At 42.6% G+C, this 20,648-nt stretch overlaps 1 protein-coding gene, 1 non-coding gene and 1 pseudogene across 2 annotated transcripts in view; 1 reads left to right on the top strand and 2 right to left on the bottom strand.

The window, feature by feature from the left end:
• The window catches only part of LOC126026055 (V-type proton ATPase catalytic subunit A-like), a 29,614-nt gene extending 18,835 nt beyond the window's left edge, over positions 1-10,779 (top strand). Inside the window, exons 8-14 of the mRNA XM_049785772.1 lie at positions 1,230-1,352; positions 1,455-1,569; positions 3,719-3,782; positions 4,036-4,239; positions 5,530-5,624; positions 7,189-7,360; positions 10,663-10,779. Of these exons, the coding sequence (XP_049641729.1) occupies positions 1,230-1,352; positions 1,455-1,569; positions 3,719-3,782; positions 4,036-4,239; positions 5,530-5,624; positions 7,189-7,360; positions 10,663-10,764 (875 nt within the window). The 3' untranslated portion in view covers positions 10,765-10,779. The remainder of the gene's footprint in view (positions 1-1,229; positions 1,353-1,454; positions 1,570-3,718; positions 3,783-4,035; positions 4,240-5,529; positions 5,625-7,188; positions 7,361-10,662) is intronic.
• Positions 526-632, bottom strand: LOC126026643 (U6 spliceosomal RNA). Its single transcript, XR_007501867.1, has one exon. It is a non-coding gene; the product is annotated as a U6 spliceosomal RNA (small nuclear RNA).
• On the bottom strand, positions 732-1,204 carry LOC126026271 (40S ribosomal protein S15-like; annotated as a pseudogene).
• Positions 10,780-20,648: the final 9,869 nt, after the last annotated feature.

Below are 20,648 nucleotides of genomic sequence, written 5' to 3'. Positions count from 1 at the left end.
AACATAACTTCAGCACTTGAAGCTATCTCTTCAGTTTGGTTTTTGCGCCACATCTGGCAGTGCTCAGATACTATTCCAGCTCAGTACTTGATTTGTCCTGGGCAGGGACAAATCACTTGTCTTTCCTTACATGTGGCTGATTCAGACAACACTTGGAGGAATATGTGGTGCCAGGATCAAATTCAGATCCCTTGGATACAAAGCATGTGCTACAGTCATTTGAGCTATCTTTATAATAATCATAAGATGATTTATCTTTTACTATTTTCTTTTTTTTGGGGGGGGGGGCCACACCCAGTGACGCTCAGGGGTTTCTCCTAGCTATGCACTCAGAAATCGGTCCTGGCTTGCGGGATCATATGGGACGCTGGGGGATCAAACAGCCGTCCATCCTAGGTTAGCACGTAGCAAGGCAAACGCCTTACCGCTTGCACCACGGCTCTGGCCCCTCTTTTACTATTTTTCTATTAATATTTTACATTGCTTTAACTATAGAAACATCCCCAAATCTCTGTACTTTTTTTTTTTAATATGGAACGCTTCACGAATTTGCGTATCATCCTTGCGCAGGGGCCATGCTAATCTTCTCTGTATCGTTCCAATTTTAGTATATGTGCTGCCGAAGTGAGCACAAGTCTCTATAACTTAAGTGACCATTTTTTTTGTTTGGCTCTTGTTTGGGTTTGCTTTTATTCCCATCCCCATGATGTTTGCTGGGGGAATAGACCCTCTTATGTTAGTGATGAAATCAGGGCTCCCACGTGCATCTCGGGCTTGATCTCCGTCTGGTTGAAGGTCTTGCCGTTGTACATGATCACCATGTAGCCCACTTCTCGGGCAGGATAATCATGTCACGAAGATGCATCTTGACCACCTCGGGCTTTTCCCTGGGTGACGCCTCCTTCCTTTTGGGCCCTGCGCAGGCACTTGAGCATGGAGTGCTGCTTCAGACACAGGCCCTGGTTTAGGCACCGCCGCTGCAAGGTACTGGACAGCTGCATCAGCTGCTTGTAGGACATAGCCAGCAGCTGGTCTAGGGCCACCAGTGGTATGTGAACTTGCGGAAAGGCCTTTCCTTCTGCAGCTCCACTTCTGCCTTCTTGCCTGCTCTTCTGACACAACTTAGAAATCTATCTCTAAACTTGCAAACTGCTTAAAATTTTTCATAAGGGAGAAAATGCTGTCTGAAGTACAGGATTATCATTTGTACTATGCTCATTCCAATTTAGGAATTACACTGTCGGAATATTTCCGTGACATGGGCTATCATGTCAGTATGATGGCAGACTCTACCTCCAGATGGGCAGAGGCTCTTAGAGAAATCTCTGGTCGCCTTGCTGAAATGCCTGCAGGTAAGTTTGACATTACTTAAAATGTAAGAAATATTGGTTAGATTTGAGAGGACTAGCTTAAAATCTCTGTTTTTAATCCCCCCACCCCCTGCCAATTTTCAGAGAGTGGCTATCCTGCATATCTTGGTACCCGGCTTGCCTCTTTCTATGAACGAGCAGGCAGAGTGAAATGTCTTGGAAATCCTGAGAGAGAAGGAAGTATCAGCATTGTGGGAGCGTAAGCACCTAAACTTTTTATTTTTCCAAAGAGTAATGGGTCATTTATTTTAGAGAAAATATTACTTTCCTGTGAGGGCAGTGATTTGGAACCAAGGTTGTACTGTGGAATCACTCAGAGAGCTGGTTAACTTTTGGGCCACAGTCAGCTGTGCTCAGGGGTTAAACTTGGCTGTGCTAATGAGCCAGAGATCACTAGTTACTCCTAGTGCTCAGGGATCCCTCCTAGCGGTGTTCAGGGAACCATAGAGGATGCTGGGGGTCAAACCCAGGTCAGCCGTGTGCAAATAAACACATTCTGTACCTCTATTAATACTCTCCAGTCCACTGAATGAGCTCTCTCCCTCTCTTGCTCTAGCTCGCTCGCTCTTTCTCTCTCTCCTTTCTCTCCCCTCTCTTTTCTCCTTTTCTTTCTTCTCTCTCTTTCCTCTTCCCTCCCTCTCTCCCTCCACCCCCCCCTGCTCTTTTGCTCTTTCCCTTTCTAAGGAGCTCTTTAAAAAGGCACATATCTAGGTATCTGCACATTCTGGTTCCATTTGGCATGCGTCACTTATGATATTCCGTCAGTGTCTTAGGAATAACTTAGAAACAAATATGTTCAAGAAAGAATATATCGCAATAAAACAGTGTGAAAAGCCATGGCCACTGTATAAAGCTATACTTTGTAGTCAGCGTTTCCTCCTTCCTGTGTCAACTATTTGATAACAGCAGTGAAACTAATTAGAACGTCTTGTTTCTCATACTAGCAATGGCAATAGAGTTACGTTTCACAATGTCAGCTCAGTACTAGCTTTTATGTAGTTTTTTTCCAAAGGTGATTTCTGAAGTTATTTCTGGTGAGGCTTAATCCTTCAAGCCTGTGTTCAACCTTGGCCATGTATCTCCCATGTTTGTTTATTCCTTTGCTTCCAGTGTTCTCTCTTGAACACATTTCACCTCTTTATCTTCTCTCAAATCTTTCTCAGTAAGTTTTAATTTAAAAATAAACTATTTTGCTTCACTGAAAATAAAAATGTTATTATTTCTGGCACCAGAAAGATATCATAGCAGTAGTAGATAACATGTTTGCCTTGCCCTAGACATATCTGTGTTGGGGACTGTTTGGAATAATTAAAAAGCCCTCTCACTAATCAAAATGGAGTCTCTGAAAGTCTTAGCCAAAGTGCTTACAAGCTGCATGTGGCCTTTTTTGCCCTTTGACCCAAAGAAATAGAAATAGCCTAGAGCTAGGGAGTCACTAGGCTCCAAGATGTCCTTGTAAAGACAGGGGTCAAAAGGCCCAAGCTGAGATTAGATTTTGTATTTTGTTGCTCAAAGATAATGTGAATCTCTTGATTGATGATAATCTTATTAACCTTGGAAAATCAAGATGTCCCCGTGGAAAGTTACAGCAATTCCTACTGTGCCTCGCCCCTACTCTCTTTGTTTTGCATTGTCTATAAAAGGTCTATTTCTCCCTTTATTAAATGGACTCCGATCAGAACCCTTCGTCTCGAGTCTCTTTATTTCCCAGTCCCTCTTCTATTTCAGGCCGGATTCTTCTTCGAGAACTGTGAATTACTGACGTGGTCCCCAGCTTTACCCGCTGGTCGGGGTCCCTGGTGGACCACATATCTGGGTTTGATTTCCAGTAAGATTCCTAGAGCAGAACCAGGAGTAACCCCCTGAACACTGACGGGTGTGGTCCTCTATATATATTGCTAACGAAAGGTTTCAATAATTTAAAATGACTTTCAGGGGGCCGGGCGGTGGCGCTGGAGGTAAGGTGTCTGCCTTACAAGCGCTAGCCAAGGAACGGACAGCGGTTCGATCCCCCGGCGTCCCATATGGTTCCCCCAAGCCAGGGGCGATTTCTGAGCACATAGCCAGGAGTAACCCCTGAGCGTCAAACGGGTGTGGCCCAAAAACCAAAAAAAAAAAAAAAAAAAAAAAAATAAAATGACTTTCATAGGCAGAGAGATGCTGGTATGGTGTTGGCCTTGCACAGGGCTAACCTAAGGTTGATCCCCAGCATTGTATATGATATCTTGAGCATAGAGCCTAGAGTAAGTTCTGAGCACCACTTAGTATAACACAAACACCCCAAATAAAAATAAAAAGGCCAAAATAAAAAGACTTGCAGTAATCTTTTTTTTTTCTTTTTAATTTAGAGTTTCTCCACCTGGTGGTGATTTTTCTGATCCAGTTACATCTGCTACTCTTGGTATTGTCCAGGTATATCTTTTCCTCATGTAATCTTCTTAAGTCCGTCTCCACTCTCTAACTCTCCCCATACTCACCCCATCACATGGTTTGCATGTGAGAAGCCTGGGTTAGTTCAATCTCACCATGTTGTTACAACATGGTTCCCAATGCACTGTTGAGCGTAATCCCTGAACAGAACTGGGAGTAGACCCTGTTTGTGACCCATTAATAGAAAATAGAAGAAAAATCACTGTGGTTTCATTTGGTCTTGTTTTTAAATCAGGTGTTTTGGGGATTAGATAAGAAACTAGCTCAACGCAAACATTTCCCCTCTGTCAACTGGTTAATCAGCTACAGCAAGTACATGCGTACATTGGACGAGTACTATGATGAACACTTCACAGAGTTTGTTCCCCTGAGGACCAAAGCTAAAGAGATTCTGCAAGAAGAAGAAGACCTGGCAGAAATTATACAGCTTGTGGGGAAGGTGAGTTTTATACATCCTATGGAGATTAGATCTGTAAGTTAATTCTAGTAGAAGGACAGATAGAGCCTTGGTGATTGATGTACATTATTGCCTTGAAAGATGAGGATTAGGGGCCGGGCGGTGGCACTAAAGGTAAGGTGCCTGCCTTGCCTGCGCTAGCCTCGGACGGACCGCGGTTCGATCCCCCGGAGTCCCATATGGTCCCCCAAGCCAGGAGCAACTTCTGAGCGCATAGCCAGGAGTAACCCCTGAGCGTCACCGGGTGTGGCCCAAAAACAAAAAAAAAAAAAGAAAGATGAGGATTAGATATTTTTGATTGATAACTTTATTTAGTTAGCAAACATTTTAGTAACCCATGAGCACTGTCAGGTATGACCCAAAAACCAAAACACAAATTCAAAAACCTGAGAATTCAAATAAATAGTAAGCCAAGAGATTGGGATGGACAGATTCCCACACTTGTCACCAAATATCTCAGTAGCCCTCACCCACATCTGTCATCTTGCTGGCAGAGAAATCACCCAGCTCCACAACTGAACCTCATCAATCTGCCATGCCACCAAATTGCTCCAGCTCCATAGCTCCTGTGTCACATGGCCACGTGACAACTCCAGATTTGTACTGTCAGCCCACTAAGTCACAGCATAGGAAAGTTTTATAGAAGCCCACCAAGCTCAGTGAACATGAAAACAATAGCACATAGAAGGTTCAACTGGGACCAACCCACCCAATAAATCCTCAGATAATGACTTCAGCAACACGAATCTGAAATAAAACAACTATCACCAATTGATTTTTATTGATATAAGTTTTGATGATTCTATTTGCTTTTGTATTGTAACATATGTATGCAGTAAATGTTTTGTGCCTGCTAAAGGAGCACACTGACATCGTGTGACTGGGTGACATTGGTGGAGGGAAAAACACACTGGTGGTGGAATTGGTATTGAAACATTTAATACCTAAAACAACTATTATAAACAGCTTGGTAAATCATGATGTTATAATAAAAAAAATTTAAGATTGTAAGCCAAAATATGATGAAGAAAGTGTTCCCAAAAGCATAGTGAGAAAAATAATACATACGTTAAGTTGTGATATTTGCTTGCATGAGGCTGAGGCTGACTCTATTTCAGTTCCTGGCACCACTTATGGTCCTCCAAGCCCACCAGTGATCCTTGAGCACAGAGCCAGGAGTAAGTCCTGAGCACAATTGGATATGGCTCTTCAGCTGGCTATTTTGTTGTAAATATGTAACAGTAAATGAAAAAAATTTTTTTTCTCTTCTAGGCTTCTCTAGCAGAAAAAGATAAAATCACTTTGGAAGTAGCAAAACTTATCAAAGATGATTTTCTACAACAGAATGGATATACTTCTTATGACAGGTAACCCTCCCTTTAAATTTGAAGATTTTGTTTTTCTGGTTTTGAAGGAGCTGCTCACACAGTAAAAATTTCTTTTGCTCCATACTAGAGAGATAGTACAGGAGATAAGTTACTTTCTTGTATGTGACTATGGCAGCCACAACTTTGGTTCAAATTCCCAGCATCATATATGATGCCTTAGCATGCACTTAGTAGGAGTCACTTCTGAGCACAGAAGCAGGAATAAACCCTGAGCACTACCAGGTGTGGCCCCGAAATAAAAACAAACAAAACACACTTCTGTTTTTGTTTTTGTTTTGGGGCCATACCTGGTGGTGCTCAGGGGTTAATCCTAGCTTTAGCTTTCAGACATTGCTCCTAGCAGTCTCAGGACCATGGGATGCCGGGAATCAAACCCGGTTCCATCCCAGGTCAGCTGCATGCTGGGCAAAACACTCTACTGCTGTGTTATCACTCTGGCCCAAAAAACATACTTTTGATTTGATATCTTTTTTCCATTTCTACAGCAGAAATATAGCAATCTAATATAATCCATATTTTGATTTTATTCATTTGTTTAGTTATGTCAGTATTTTCACTCACTATTTGTCCATTAGATTAAATTGTTGCTTAGTGTGTAGTAGTACCTAAGGATTGTTGCTAGAAGCATTTCTTTCTCTGATGTTGCCTATTTCTCTCTTACTCTTTCTGAAATTGTACTTATCTTTTTCAATTTATTTTTTATGTGTCTTATTCCCTATCTTCCAAAGTTCTTAGGATCTCAAGAGATAGTTAAAAGACTAAGGTATCTACCTGTTGGTCAACCTCTGTTTGATCTCTTCTGCTGTATATGGTTCACTAAGCAATGCCAGAGCATTGCAAAGCATTGTGCTCAGCCAATTGATCAATCTCTCTGGACTCTGTTTAGTTAACTGAACATAAAAATAAGCATCATTCTTAGGTATATGAATATATGTCTCCATCTAACTCATATCCTAAGGACACTGGTTCAGTAGACAACTGTTCTTTTCTATTACTCATTTTTATGTGGCTATTATCTAGAAGCCTTCATATTAAAATAAGCTAATGCTAGTATCTATAATATAAAGTGTTACATAAAGAATATGGGGGCCGGGCGGTGGCGCTAAAGGTAAGGTGCCTGCCTTGCCTGCGCTAACCTTGGACGGACCGCGGTTCGATCCCCCGGCGTCCCATATGGTCCCCCAAGCCAGGAGCAACTTCTGAGCACATAGCCAGGAGTAACCCCTGAGCGTTACTGGGTGTGGCCCAAAAACAAAAAAAAAAAAAAAAAAAAAAAAAAAAAAAAAAGAATATAAAAAAAAAAAAAGAATATGGGCCCGGAGAGATAGCACAGCGGCGTTTGCCTTGCAAGCAGCCGATCCAGGACCAAAAGTGGTTGGTTCAAATCCCGGTGTCCCATATGGTCCCCCGTGCCTGCCAGGAGCTATTTCTGAGCAGACAGCCAGGAGTAACCCCTGAGCACTGCTGAGTGTGACCCAAAAACCAAAAATAAAAAAAGAATATGAGCCTACTTTAGATTTTGTTTTTACTTTGTTTATCCTAGGTTCTGCCCATTCTACAAGACCATGGGAATGCTATCCAATATGATTGCTTTTTATGATATGGCCCGTAGTGCTGTTGAAAACACTGCCCAAAGTGACAATAAAATCACATGGTCCGTTATCCGAGAACATATGGGAGAAATTCTCTATAAGCTTTCTTCGATGAAATTCAAGGTATATTTTGTTTCTATGCTACACTTTTAGATAGGGAAAGTACTTTTAAACCTTTAGTTAAGCTATGCAAACCTGTTATGCAGTTATGCAGTGATAAAGGACAGACCTCAAATGTGTTGGACATTGAATTTGATTTCCTGTCCACACAACACACTTGTGAAAATTTATAGTTAACACTTCTCATTTTTACACAGGTTCAGCTTATATAAAATCTGAACAAACCTGAAAGGTACATGTTTAAATAGCAATTGTAATGATAAAAATTAAAGTATGTCTTGTCCAAAATAAATGCTAACATGTTCTCTTTTTTTGTCTTTGCTGCCTGCAATTTAAAACTAAAATCACTGCTTAGCAGCAATTACGTTATTTTAAGTGCCTATTAACTTCAAGTTCTCGTGTTTATCTGAATTGATTTGTGCTGTTTACTTCTTTTAAGTATCCTCTTACATATCATTTTAACTTTTTAAATGGACTCTTATTTTTTGGAAGTAGATAGTTAACTTATCAGCAGAAATTGGAATATGTAAGATTGTTTCTAAAATGTCTTATTAGTTAAGGGGCCGGAGAGATAGCATGGAGGTAAGGTGTTTGCCTTTCGTGCAGAAGGTCGGTGGTTCGAATCCCGGCATCCCATATGGTCCCCCGAGCCTGGTAGGAGTGATTTCTGAACATAGAGCCAGGAGTAACTCCTGAGTGCTGCCGGGTGTGACCCAAAAACAAAAAACAAAACAAAATGTCTTATTGGTTAAATTGCATTTAATTGTTTATCTCATGGCATTCAACTGTTAATAATCACCTTTTGAGAAATTGGGATTGTTTCTGAACGTATATGTTACATTTATTATCCATAATGTTTGTTATACGATAGATTAAAAGTCAACCTAAATAAATAGAAATTCACTCTCTTGTAATTAAAAACATTCACACAGGAAAATAAAAACATTCATACAAGGTGGGAAAAAAAACATTCAAACATTGCTGGAGAGAAGAAAATACTGGGATTAAGGTGCTTGCTATGCAAGCTTCAGACCTTTTTCCTTCACTGGATCTATCCAGTCCCCCAAACACTGCCAGGAGATTATCCTGAGAACCACCAGATTGGAGGGAAAACACTATTCACACTCTTGAGTCCAGTTTTTATTTCAAAACCCAAGGAAATAAAGATATTTCATGTGAATATATATATAAGTTGCTCATTAAACTTCTTGAAATTTTTTTTTTGTTTTTTTTTTTTTGTTTTTTTTGGCCACACCCGGCAGTGCTCAGGGGTTACTCCTGGCTGTCTGCTCAGAAATAGCTCCTGGCAGGCACGGGGGACCATATGGGACACCGGGATTCAAACCAACCACCTTTGGTTCTGGATCGGCTGCTTGCAAGGCAAACGCCGTTGTGCTATCTCTCCGGGCCCAACTTCTTGAATTTTTAAACTTCAAGGTTGAGACATGAACAGAGCATCTATATTACAAGTGTACATTATGAAAGTGTTAACAGTTTTTTTTTTATGAAGGAATTTCATATATAATTTGAAAAAAGTAAGTAAAAATTCAGTGGGAAAATAATTTAATAAAAAGGGCTGGAGAGATGGCTTAAAAAGCTGGAACACAAGGGGCCAGAAAGATAGCATGGAGGTAAGCCTTGCATGCAGAAGAACAATAGTTCAAATCCCGGCATTCTATATGGTGCCCTGAGCCTGCCAGTGGCGATTTTTGAGTGTAGAGCCAGAAGTAACCCCTGAGCGCTGCCGGGTGTGACCCAAAAGCCAAAAGCCAAAAGCCAAAAGCCAAAAAAAAAAAAAACAACATTCAGGGCAATAGCACAGTGGTAGGGTATTTGCCTTGCATGCTGCCTACCTGGAAAGGACCCATGTTTGATTCCAGCATGTCGCTGGAGTTATAATACAGCGATAAGGCTTTTGCCTTGCTTGCAGCAGATCAGAGATGATCCCAGTTTTGATTCTCGGCATCCCATATGGTCTGCGAGCCTGCTAGGAGCGATTTCTGTGCACAGAGCTAGGAGTAACCCGAGCATCGCCGGTGTGGAGCAAAAACAAAAAATCTGGAACACATGCTTTGCATGTGGAAATTCCCAATTCAATTCCCAGTATGACATGGTTACGTTAGGAAGCCAGATGTGTCCTCCACCCCCCATTGAATGTGAAAATATAAAAATATGTGCAGTAATAATATAATGGTGATTTCTGTTAGTGTGATGGGGTGATATGTTTTTTAAATTTATACATACAGGACCAGAGCTATAGTGCAGCAAATAGAATGCTTGCCTTACACAGAGCTGATCTGGTTTGATCACTATGCAGCACATATGGTTTTAAGCTCACATTAAGTAAGCCCTAAACACAGCCAGTAATAAACCCAATAAAAAGTATATATGTACATTATGCTAAATTCACATCGAGTAATTTTTGTTTCTTTGGAGCCATACTCAGCAGTGCTCAGGTTTTACTCATGTCTCTACATATAGGAGTTACTCCTGATGGTGCTTAGGAGACAATATGGAATGCCAGGGATCAAATCTGAGTGAGTTGTATGCAAAGTAGTTGTATCCATATTTTTATTGTCATTAAATATTTACATAATAGTTTTGTGACTGGAAAAAATTTAATTTTAAATCTTAAATTTTATTATTTAAGACATCTTAGAAATTTCCAGTTATTTATAATGTTTTTATATATGTATATATATATGTATATATATATTTATATATATATACATATATATATATAAATGCATATATATATATGCATTTTTTTGTTTGTTTTGGGGCCACACCCGGCGGTGCTCAGGAATTACTCCTGGCTATCTGCTCAGAAATAGCTCCTGGCAGGCACGTCAGGATTCGAACCAACCACCTTAGGTCCTGGATCAGCTGTTTGCAAAGCAAACACCGCTGTGCTATCTCTCCGGCCCCAGTATTTTGCATTTTTTACCTAATAGATTCCAGAACTGACTACTTGAGTCAAATAACTTCCATATCTTAAAGTCTTTTCTATGTGTGGGATTTTTTTGTTTGTTTTTTTTTTTCGGTTTTGGGGTTACTCCTGGCTATATGCTCAGAAATCGCTCCTGGCTTGGGGGACCATATGGGACACCAGGGGATCGAACTGCGGTCCGTTTGTTCTAGGCTTGTGCAGGCAAGGCAGACACCTTGCCGCTTGCGCCATCGCTCAGGCCCCTCTTCTATTCTATATTTTGTGATATATTTGTGATATATTTGTTCTGTGATATATTGCTGATGTTCAGACATTTCTTTTTCCAGAGCTAAAATAATGTAACGTTTCTTTTCAGGATCCGACGAAAGACGGTGAAGCAAAGATTAAGGCCGACTATGCACAACTTCTTGAAGATATGCAGAATGCATTCCATAGCCTTGAAGACTTAGAACTGTGATTTCTTTGCTATTTGTCATCAGCAAGTTCATCTGTGTATTTTTTCCAAACTTTATCATCTCAAACCTTTTGCTTTATTGTGTAACTTTAAGATTAGTGATAATGTATGTTATTCTTTGTTTTCCTTGTTTATTTGATAGGTCTTCTATAAAACAAATATCCCTTAGCTGCAGTGTTTGAAGGGCCTCCCTGATCCTCTGTCTGAAGTGGTGAATGTAGTAAATATCTTATACAATGGCTACAATACTGTATCTCTGTTATGAAGGATAACATCCCTCCTTATCCTGTTCTTTCTGCATCTACCGTTCAGTTGAAACAAAATTACTGTATGTATGCACTGTTTCTGCAGTGGCTTTGGAATGAAAAATTTCTACATATTTTGACATGTACTTTGTGAAATAACTCCATTATCAATATAAGGTTTTAGAGCTTAACGTATGCTAAGTAACTATTTTGCAGGAAACATGTTTTTTAAACATGAATGATTAATATCCTCACATACATTACTTTTTTAACATAAATTAGAAATATTTGTGGGAAACTGTTGGAAACTAAACTCTTTAAAATGGTATTGTAGGATCAAAAGAATAAATAAATCAGTGATGAACGATATAATGAAGAGTTTGACCAAGCTTATTTGTTGTTCTGAATTTGCAATGTCCATTCTCACTTTCTTTTAAGAATGTTGATGTGGGGCCGGCGAGGTGGTGCTAGAGGTAAGGTGTCTGCCTTGCAAGCGCTAGCCAAGGAAGGACCGCAGTTCGATCCCCTGGCGTCCCATATGGTCCCCCCAAGCCAGGGGCAATTTCTGAGCAGGAGTAACCCCTGAGCATCAAACAGGTGTGGCCCAAAAAAAAAAAAATGTTGATGTATGGGCGTGAAATCTCTAGAGAAACTATGCTCAGATATTCATCGTAATATCCTCTTAACTTTATATTGTACAGTTTCAGGTCAGTCACTGGTCTTATTTCTATAGTAAGAATGTCGGGGCTGGGCCCGGAGAGATAGCACAGCGGCGTGTGCCTTGCAAGCAGCCGATCCAGGACCAAAGGTGGTTGGTTCGAATCTCCGTGTCCCATATGGTCCCCTGTGCCTGCCAGGAGCTATTTCTGAGCAGAGAGCCAGGAGTAGCCCCCTGAGCAATGCTGGGTGTGGCCCAAAAACCAGAAAAAAAAAAAAAGAATGTCGGGTCCGGAGAGATAGCATAGCAAGATTTGCTTTGCAAGCAGCTGACCCAGGACCTAAGGTGGTTGGTTCGAATCCCAATGTCCCATATGGTCCCCCGTGCCTGCCAGGAGCTATTTCTGAGCAGATAGCCAGGAGTAACCCCTGAGCATAGTCGGGTGTGCCCCCCCCCACAAAAAAAGAATGTGTTAAAATTACAACAGTCTTTTAAAAACACAATACAGGTCTCTATTTATTGCGCTGTGCCTGGTTCTCAGTGGAGCCAGGTAAACAAGTTTCATATGCATTTTTCCAGTGTTAAATCTCACATATCATGTCTTTGGAAATTCCCTTCTATATACTGAAGAAAGAATAGAAGAGGCCAAATATATTGCCTCCTTATCCTTGAGATTTTCACTATCTTTATGTTAAAAGTTCTGTATGATTGTTAAAAAAAATCTATGAATAATAAAAAGTAAACATTTTTTTTTGTTGTTTTTGGGCCACACCCAGCATTGCTCAGGGGTTACTCCTGGCTGTCTGCTCAGAAATAGCTCCTGGCAGGCACGGGGGACCATATGGGACACCGGGATTCGAACCAACCACCTTTGGTCCTGGATCGGCTGCTTGCAAGGCAAACGCCGTTGTGCTATCTCTCCGGGCCCAAATAATAAAAAGTAAATTTAAATTAACATGTTTTATTCATTTTTTCTATGGCAGATGTTATGATCTAGAAAACTTTACACCTTGTTTTTAGTATTATCTTAAAATATTAAATCTCTTTCCTTTACAGATTGTATTACCTAAGATTATGAAATTAACTTGGCTTCAATATAGAATGATTAGAGTCTTAAAATTTAATATACAGATTCTCAGGGAAATTTTTTTTCCCATGGAAATATTTTGACTATTGTTTTTTTTTTCTTTTGGGCCATACCCAGTGACACTCAGGGGTGGGTTACTCCTGGCTATGCACTCAGAAATTGCTTCTGGCTTGGGGGACCAATGGAAAGAACTGCAGTCCATCGTAGGCTAGCACATGCAAGGCAAACGCCCTACCAAACGCCCTACTACTTGCACCTCCGCTCCTGCCCCATTGATGACTATTTTAAATGGGAAAAATATAATACTTTTATTTAGAGAAGGGGCCATCCTGGAAGAATGATTGAGGGATTACTTTAGTTGCAATGATCAGGAGAACTTATGGTGCCAGGTATCAAACCTGGCATGTGTGTGTACAGGTCCTTTTGAGCCTTTTCCCTTTGTCACTTCAAAAGATGGATTATTTCCTTTTTTAAATAAATATTTAATTAAATCACCCTGAGATAGACAATTACAAAGTTGTTCATGACTAAATTTCGATTATATAATTCCCAATACCATCTCTTCACTAGTACAGATTTTCTTTTTTTTTTTTTTTTTGGTTTTTGGGCCACACCCGGTAACGCTCAGGGGTTACTCCTGGCTATGTGCTCAGAAGTTGCTCCTGGCTTGGGGGACCATATGGGACACCAGGGGATCGAACCTCGGTCCGTCCAAGGCTAGTGCAGGCAAGTCAGGCACCTTACCTTTAGCGCCACTGCCCGGCCCCTAGTACAGATTTTCTGCTACCAATGTCCCCAGTTTGCTTCCCACCCTTCCCCTGCTTGTTTTTTTAACCAAAAGTCATAGTCATAAAGAGAACAAGAATGTGAACAATAATAGCTATCTTACCTAATTCTAGAATCTTAAAGAACTTCATCTAACAACAAACAATTAATGAAAAAGATATTTAGCTTCAAACCAGATGGGATGCAAGGGATCAAATCCATGTTGGCTACAAACAAGACAAACACCCTACTTGCTCTACTATTTCTCTTGCCCCAGATTTTAGCTTCTAATCATTAGGGAAATACATATTAAAATTGCAATGTGGGGCCGGAGAGATAGCACAGCGGCGTTTGCCTTGCAAGCAGCCAATCCAGGACCAAAGGTGGTTGGTTCAAATCCCAGTGTCCCATATGGTCCCCTGTGCCTGCCAGGAGCTATTTCTGAGCAGACAGCCAGGAGTAACACCTGAGCACTGCTGGTGTGGCCCAAAAACCAAAAAAAAAAAAAAAAAAAGTACAATGTGATGCTGTATAATACAATTATACTCATTGAAAGGACTAAAATAGGAAGGACACAAAATAGTTCATGTTGAGTTTGGAGCCCTTGTACAGTAGTAGCTAGGGCATTTGCTTTGTTCGTGACTGACCCCTATACAATCCCATCACCCCATAGTTCCCCAGCCCCTCTTGGAGTGATTCTGAGCTCTGCTGAGAATCAAGACATACAAACTGCACATGCACTATCATGCATTTTTGGTGGAACTTTAAATTTGTATACACTTGTTGGCTACCATGACCTGACAGTGGCCACTTTTGCAAAAACCTCTCTGCCATTTTCCAGTCCTACGTGCTGTTTGCTACAAAGCCCCTGGGCCAGCAGGAAAAAATCAGCCACAAAAGTAATAAATAATTTCTTAGCCCAGGGGAGAGGAACACAGCTTGATACCACTCACAGGAATGAAGCTAGACTCCCCTGGCCTGCATTCTTGAGTTAACAAGGTACTCTTTATTGTTTTGTGCAACATTGGGTTTTTACAAAGCTATTCCTTAAGAACTTTGCCCCACCATAAATCTGTTAAGAGCCTGGGAATGTGGTCAAACAAACTCTACCCAGGAAACTGCTTATCTAGCATGACTGCCCCCTGCCCCACTGCCCACTTTCCATATTTGGGGAATGATGTTATGTTCCTTGTTCCACCCTACCTGTCCTGTGTTTATACCTTATTTGGAATAATGAGATGGCCTGTGCGCCAAAAAGAGTGATTGACACTACCTATGCCTGCCCCTTTTTACCTTGTTTATATAAGAAAATGTAGGGTCACATTAAAACGCCTTTGAATGGAAATTCTGTCTTGGGCCTTGTTATTAACCTCTCTTAGATTTTTTCAAGGTGTGGTTGTGTGATCTGAGCTTTGCAAAATAAAGGTGCGGTTGTTCGTGAGCCTCTCGTCCACTCTCCGCTGGCCGGGCCCCTTCGGGGGGCTTACAGGACACCCGCATACACTCAAGAATGATTCTGGTAGAATCTAAAAAGTTAAATCAGAAGCACCTAATTGTGGCCAGAGCAATAGCACAACAGGTAGGTTGTTTGCCGTGGATGCAGCCAACCTGGTTTCAGTCTCTGGCACCTCATATTGCTCTCCTAGGCACCGCCAGGACTAATTTCTGAGCACAGAGCCAGGTGTTACCCCTGAACACCATTTGGTGTGGCCCAAAATGAACAAACAAAAGTGCCTGGGTGATAGAGATAGCACAATAGTAAGGCATTTGCCTTGCAAGCGGCCAACTCAGGACCATCAATGGTTCAAATCCTGGCATCCCATCTGGTCCCCCGTGCTAGGTGTGATTCCTGAGCAGAGAGCCAGAAGTAACCCCTGTGTGCCGCCAGGTGTGGCTCCCCGACAAAAAAAAGTGCCTAATGACACATGACTATAAGTTAATACACAACAGAAATTCACGCATATATGTAGTCACAAACTACCAAAGTATTCGTAGCACTATCTGTAACAACCACAAACTGTAAAGTACCTAAATGGTAGTTTGAAAGTTTAGGTAGGAGATCATACTATATTCATATCATAGAGAAAATGATAAATTTGTATCATAAAGAAAAATTAGTGTGGGCCGAAGAGATAGCATGCAGAAGGATGCTGGTTCGAATCCCGGCATCCCATGTGGTCCCCCGAACCTGCCAGGAGCGATTTCTGAGCAGAGAGCCAGAATTAACCCCTGAGCGCTGCCAGGTGTGACCCTAAAACAAACAAAAAAAAAAGAAAAGAAAAGAAAAGAAGAAAGGGAGGAAGGAAGGAAGAAAGGAAGGAAGGATGGGAGAGGGGGAGGAAGAGGGGGAGGGGAGGGGGAGGGGAGGGGAGGGGAAGGGGAAGAAGGGGAAGGTGAAGAAGGGGAAGAAGGGGAAGGGGAAGATAGGGAAGGGGAAGAAGGGGAAGAAGGGGAAGAAGGGGAAGAAGGGGAAGGGGAAAGGGAAGGGGAAAGGGAAAGGAAAGGGAAGGGGAAAGGGAAAGGAAAGGGAAAGGGAAGGGAAGGGGAAAGGGGAAGGGAATGGAAGGGGAAAGGGGAAGGGAAGGGGAAAGGAGAAGGGAAGGGAAAGGGGAAAGGGGAAGGAGAGGGAAAAGGGGAAGAGAAGGGGAAAGGGAAAGGGAAGGGGAAGGGGAAAGGGAAGAGGAAGGGGAAAGGGAAGGGGAAGGGAAAAGGGAAGGGGAAAGAGAAGGGGAAGGGAAGGGGAAGGGGAAAGGGAAGGGGAAGGGAAGGGGAAAGGGAAGGGAAAGGGAAAGGGAAGGGGAAAGGGAAGGGGAAAGGGAAAGGGAAGGGGAAGGGGAAAGGGAAGGGGAAAGGGAAAGGGAAGGGGAAAGGAAAGGGAAAGGGGAAGGGGAAGGGGAAAGGGAAGGAGAAAGGTAAGGGGAAAGGGAAGGGGAAGGGGAAAGGGAAGGAGAAAGGGAAGGGGAAGGGGAAGGGGAAAGGGAAGGGGAAAGGGAAAGGAAAAGGGAAAGGGAAGGGAAAGGGGAAGGGGAAAGGGAAGGAAAAAGGGAAGGAGAAAGGTAAGGGGAAAGGGAAGGGGAAGGGGAAAGGGAAGGAGAAAGGGAAGGGGAAGGGGAAGGGGAAAGGGAAGGGGAAAGGGAAAGGAAAAGGGAAAGGGAAGGGAAAGGGGAAGGGGAAAGGGAAGGAAAAAGGGAAGGGGAAAGGGAAGGGGAAGGGGAAAGGGAAGGAGAAAGGGAAGGGGAAGGGGAAGGGGAAAGGGAAGGGGAAAGGGAAGGGGAAAGGAAAGGGGAAAGGGAAGGGGAAAGGGAAGGGGAAGGGGAAAGGGAAGGAGAAAGGGAAGGGGAAAGGGAAGGGGAAGGGGAAGGGAAAAGGGAAAGGAAAGGGGAAGGGGAAAGGGAAAGGAAAGGGAAAGGGAAGGGGGAAGGGGAAGGGGAAAGGGAAAGGAAGGGGAAAGGGAAGGGGGAAGGGGAAGGGAAGGGGAAGGGGAAAGGGAAGGGGAAAGAAGGGAAGGGGAAGGGGAAAGGAAAGGGGAAGGGGAAAGGGAAGGGGAAGAAAAAAGGAAAGGGGGAAGGGGAAGGGGAAAGGGAAAGGAAGGGAAAGGGAAAGGAAGGGAAAGGGAAAGGAAGGGAAGGGAAAGGAAAGGAAAGGAGGAAAGGAAAGGAAAGGAAAGGAGGAAAGGGAAGGGAAGAGAACGGAAGGGAAGGGAAGGGAAGGGAAGGGAGGGGGAGGGGAGGGAAGGGAAGGGAAGGGAAGGGAAGGGAGGGAAGGGAAGGGGAGGGGAGGGGAGGGAAGGGAAGGAAAGGGAGGGAGAAAGAAAAGAGAGAGAGAAAGAAAAGAGAGAGAAAGAAAAGGAGGAAAGAAAAGAGAGAGAAAAAGAGAGCAAAAGAGAGAGAAGAGAAAGGAAAGAAAGGAAGAAAAGAAAGAAAAAGAAAGAAATGAGAAAGAAAAAGAAAAAAATTCGTGTAACTACAAATGTTGGAAACATTGAAAAAAAATCAAAATAATGCCATACAATTCAGTTTTATGGAATTTAAAAGCATGAAACTAATATATTATGTTTGATATTCTTAAGATGATGGCCCTGCTTCACCACTCTTCTACAGCTATCTACAGACACCGAAGTAACAACTCCAGGTATGCCAGCATTTGGGCAGATATCACAGGACTTTCTGGGAGGGTGGGTACCCTCCCCCCCTTCTTGTACTCTGGAAGTGCTGTCTACTAAACCCAAACCCATGGACACAGTTTCCATGTCTGCACAGACTAGATCCATAGACTCACTCTGTTCTCGAAAGAGATGAAAATAGGGGCTGGAGTGATATCATGTTGGGTAGGGCATTTGCCTTGCATGCAGCCCACCTGGGTTTGATCACCAGCATTCCATATGGTGTGCTCAGCATGCCAGGAGTAATTTCTGAGTGCAGAGCAAGGAATAACCACGGAGTGCTGCCGGAGTGTACCCACCCAGAAAAAGATGTAGACAAAGCCATAAAAAAGTATGGTAACATTGACCAGAGTTGAAAGCTGGTAATCTCGGGAGGTGAGAGCAAGCCTGATTTCTGGCTTGCTGAAGTCACTCCTCTGCAACTCAGCAGAAATGCCAATCTGACCAAAACTATTATTACCAGAACCTTTTTTTTTATTTTTGGGGGGTCACACCTGCACTCGGGTTACTCCTGCCTCTGTGCTCAGAAATCACTCCTGGTAGATTGGGGGGACCTTATGGGATGCTAGGGATCGAACCCAAGTATGTCCCAGGTCTTTCCCATGCAAGGCAAATGCCCTACTGCTGTGCTATCACTCCAGCCCCCAGGATTTTTTTTAAAAAAATTTTTTGGAATGAATATGCATACCCTCTCTCCCTGCCTTCTCATACTTCCACAAGACCTGGAGGCTCAAACATGTCCCATAAAAGCCCCATTATTCCAAGCAATAGTGCTAGGAATTTTGGACCACTCAGCTGTGAATATGATCCAGGAACAACTCCATTGGAAACTACTACATTTTTGTTTAATATTTTCATTCCCATAAGAAAACACCAGTATTTGAAACCACGTAATATTCAGAAACAAATGAAGTAACAGAATGCTCTACTAGCAACAAAAGTTTACTAAACCTTTGACCATGGCTTAATGACCTATTGTGAAATACATTAATTTTGACATTTTTTTTGTTTTTGGGCCACACCCAGGGACTTTCAGGGATGACTCCTGGTTCTATGCTCAGGAATTATTCCTGGTGGGGCTCAGGAGATGGGATGTAGGGATCGAACCCACATTCAGCCATAGGCAAGGCAAATACCTTTCCCAATGTGCTATCACTACAGTTCCAGACTTGTTTTCTTTTGTATTTGAGGGACACGCTAGGCAATGCTCAGGGCTTCCTCCTGACTCTGCACTCAGGGATCACTCCTGGCAGTACTCAGGAAACCATATAGGATGCTGGGGGATCGAACCTGTATCAGCAGCATGCAAGGCAAGTGCCCCCCCCCTACTGTGCTATTGTTCCAGCCCCAGATTTTTTATTTTGTTTTTGCTTTCTTTAATTAAACTCATTTTGCTCTGCCTAGAGCAGTGGTCGGCAACCTGCGGCTCACGAGCCACATGTGGCTCTTTACACTTTTTTCTGGGGGTGGGGGGATTGGGCCACATCCGGTGGTGCTCAGGGGTCACTCCTGGCTGTCTGCTTTTAATTTGGCTCTTCTGTTAGCTGGGCAGCAGCTCCGGGAGTCAGAACTCTTGCTTCTTGCCTCTGTCAGTGCGGGCCCTGTGTGCAGCCCCTGTGGCCAGTTCCAAGAGTGTAAAATGATACCCAGTATCAACTATAAACAAAGGTGTTCCCCCATCATCATCCTTTCTTAAACTTCTTCCTTTGATATGTAAAAGTCCACTGAATATGTACTTTTGTCTCTCTCTCTTGATCTGAAGCCTCCGGGTATTGGGAATTGGTTTTTAATAAAGAAAGAGGTGTTCTAGCTTTTTGGGCTCGAGGCAGAGTCTCCATGATCATCCTTTCCTGGCTAGCTTGGTTTATTATTTCTTTCCTGCTACCCTGCTTCTTCAGACCAGGTTGGGTGGGGTTTAGAAATACAGTGCCTTAAAACACATATTTTATTTTGCACAAGAGTGTGCATCTTCCATGAAGGAATTTTCAACCCAGAGTTTTCTTTTCCGTGGATTCTCATGTTCAGAGTACTCATGATTAAATTGTGAGCTAATGCCCTTAAATGCTGTTTTTCATATTGATTATGACTTTCTGCATAATATAAGTGCCAATCAGAAATTTTTTGCAAGAGTGGAAACATTTCAATATCTCCTCAGACACAGCTATCCCAGAATCAGATTCTTTTTTGAACACATCCATCTTACGTCTCACTGTAAGAACTACTTGTGAAACTCCCTTGCAGAGAAATATTAAATTCGTAGAGAAAATGAACAATGTCTGCCAAATGCACAAGATTAGGTACCCATTCCTTGTCCAACTGGGGCTGTACAAAGTCAGAGTTCTGCTCTCACAGGAACTGCATTACTTCTTCCCTCTTATCAACAAGGCCAGAAAGCACCCTTCCCCTGAATAGCCACTTCACTTCTTCATGGAGAAGATGCTAGTAGTGGGCATCCATCCTCTCACCCAGGGTGGTGAATAGCCTGGATTTGATCACAATTATCTTTACTGTGTTTAGTTTAGGGAGTTTTTTTAAATCCAGTCTATCATACAATGAGTGGATACAATGTACGGGTGTGCAACTTCTGTTTCTTGTGACTACACAAAAACACTGAGCCATCTGTACATACATCAACACATCAAATAACTATTCTGAGTGAAATGATTCAGGAGAGGTGTAGACACAGAATAATCATTTGTGGCATATAAGAATAATAAATGGCGGGCCCAGAAAGATAGCACAGCGGTGTTTGCCTTGCAAGCAGCCAATCCAGGACCTAAGGTGGTTGGTTCGAATCCCGGTGTCCCGTATGGTCCCCCGTGCCTGCCAGGAGCTATTTCTGAGCAGACAGCCAGGAGTAACCCCTGAACACTGCCGGGTAATATCTAGAGAAAATAGGGATGAGGGACAGGAGGACTAGTCCATGATAGGAAGCTTGCCATAAAAAGTGGTGAGTTCTGGGCCCGGAGA

Source organism: Suncus etruscus, chromosome 13 (genome assembly GCF_024139225.1).
Source record: "Suncus etruscus isolate mSunEtr1 chromosome 13, mSunEtr1.pri.cur, whole genome shotgun sequence".
NCBI classification, from domain to species: domain Eukaryota; kingdom Metazoa; phylum Chordata; class Mammalia; order Eulipotyphla; family Soricidae; genus Suncus; species Suncus etruscus.
This window is presented reverse-complemented; position numbering and strand designations above follow the sequence as displayed.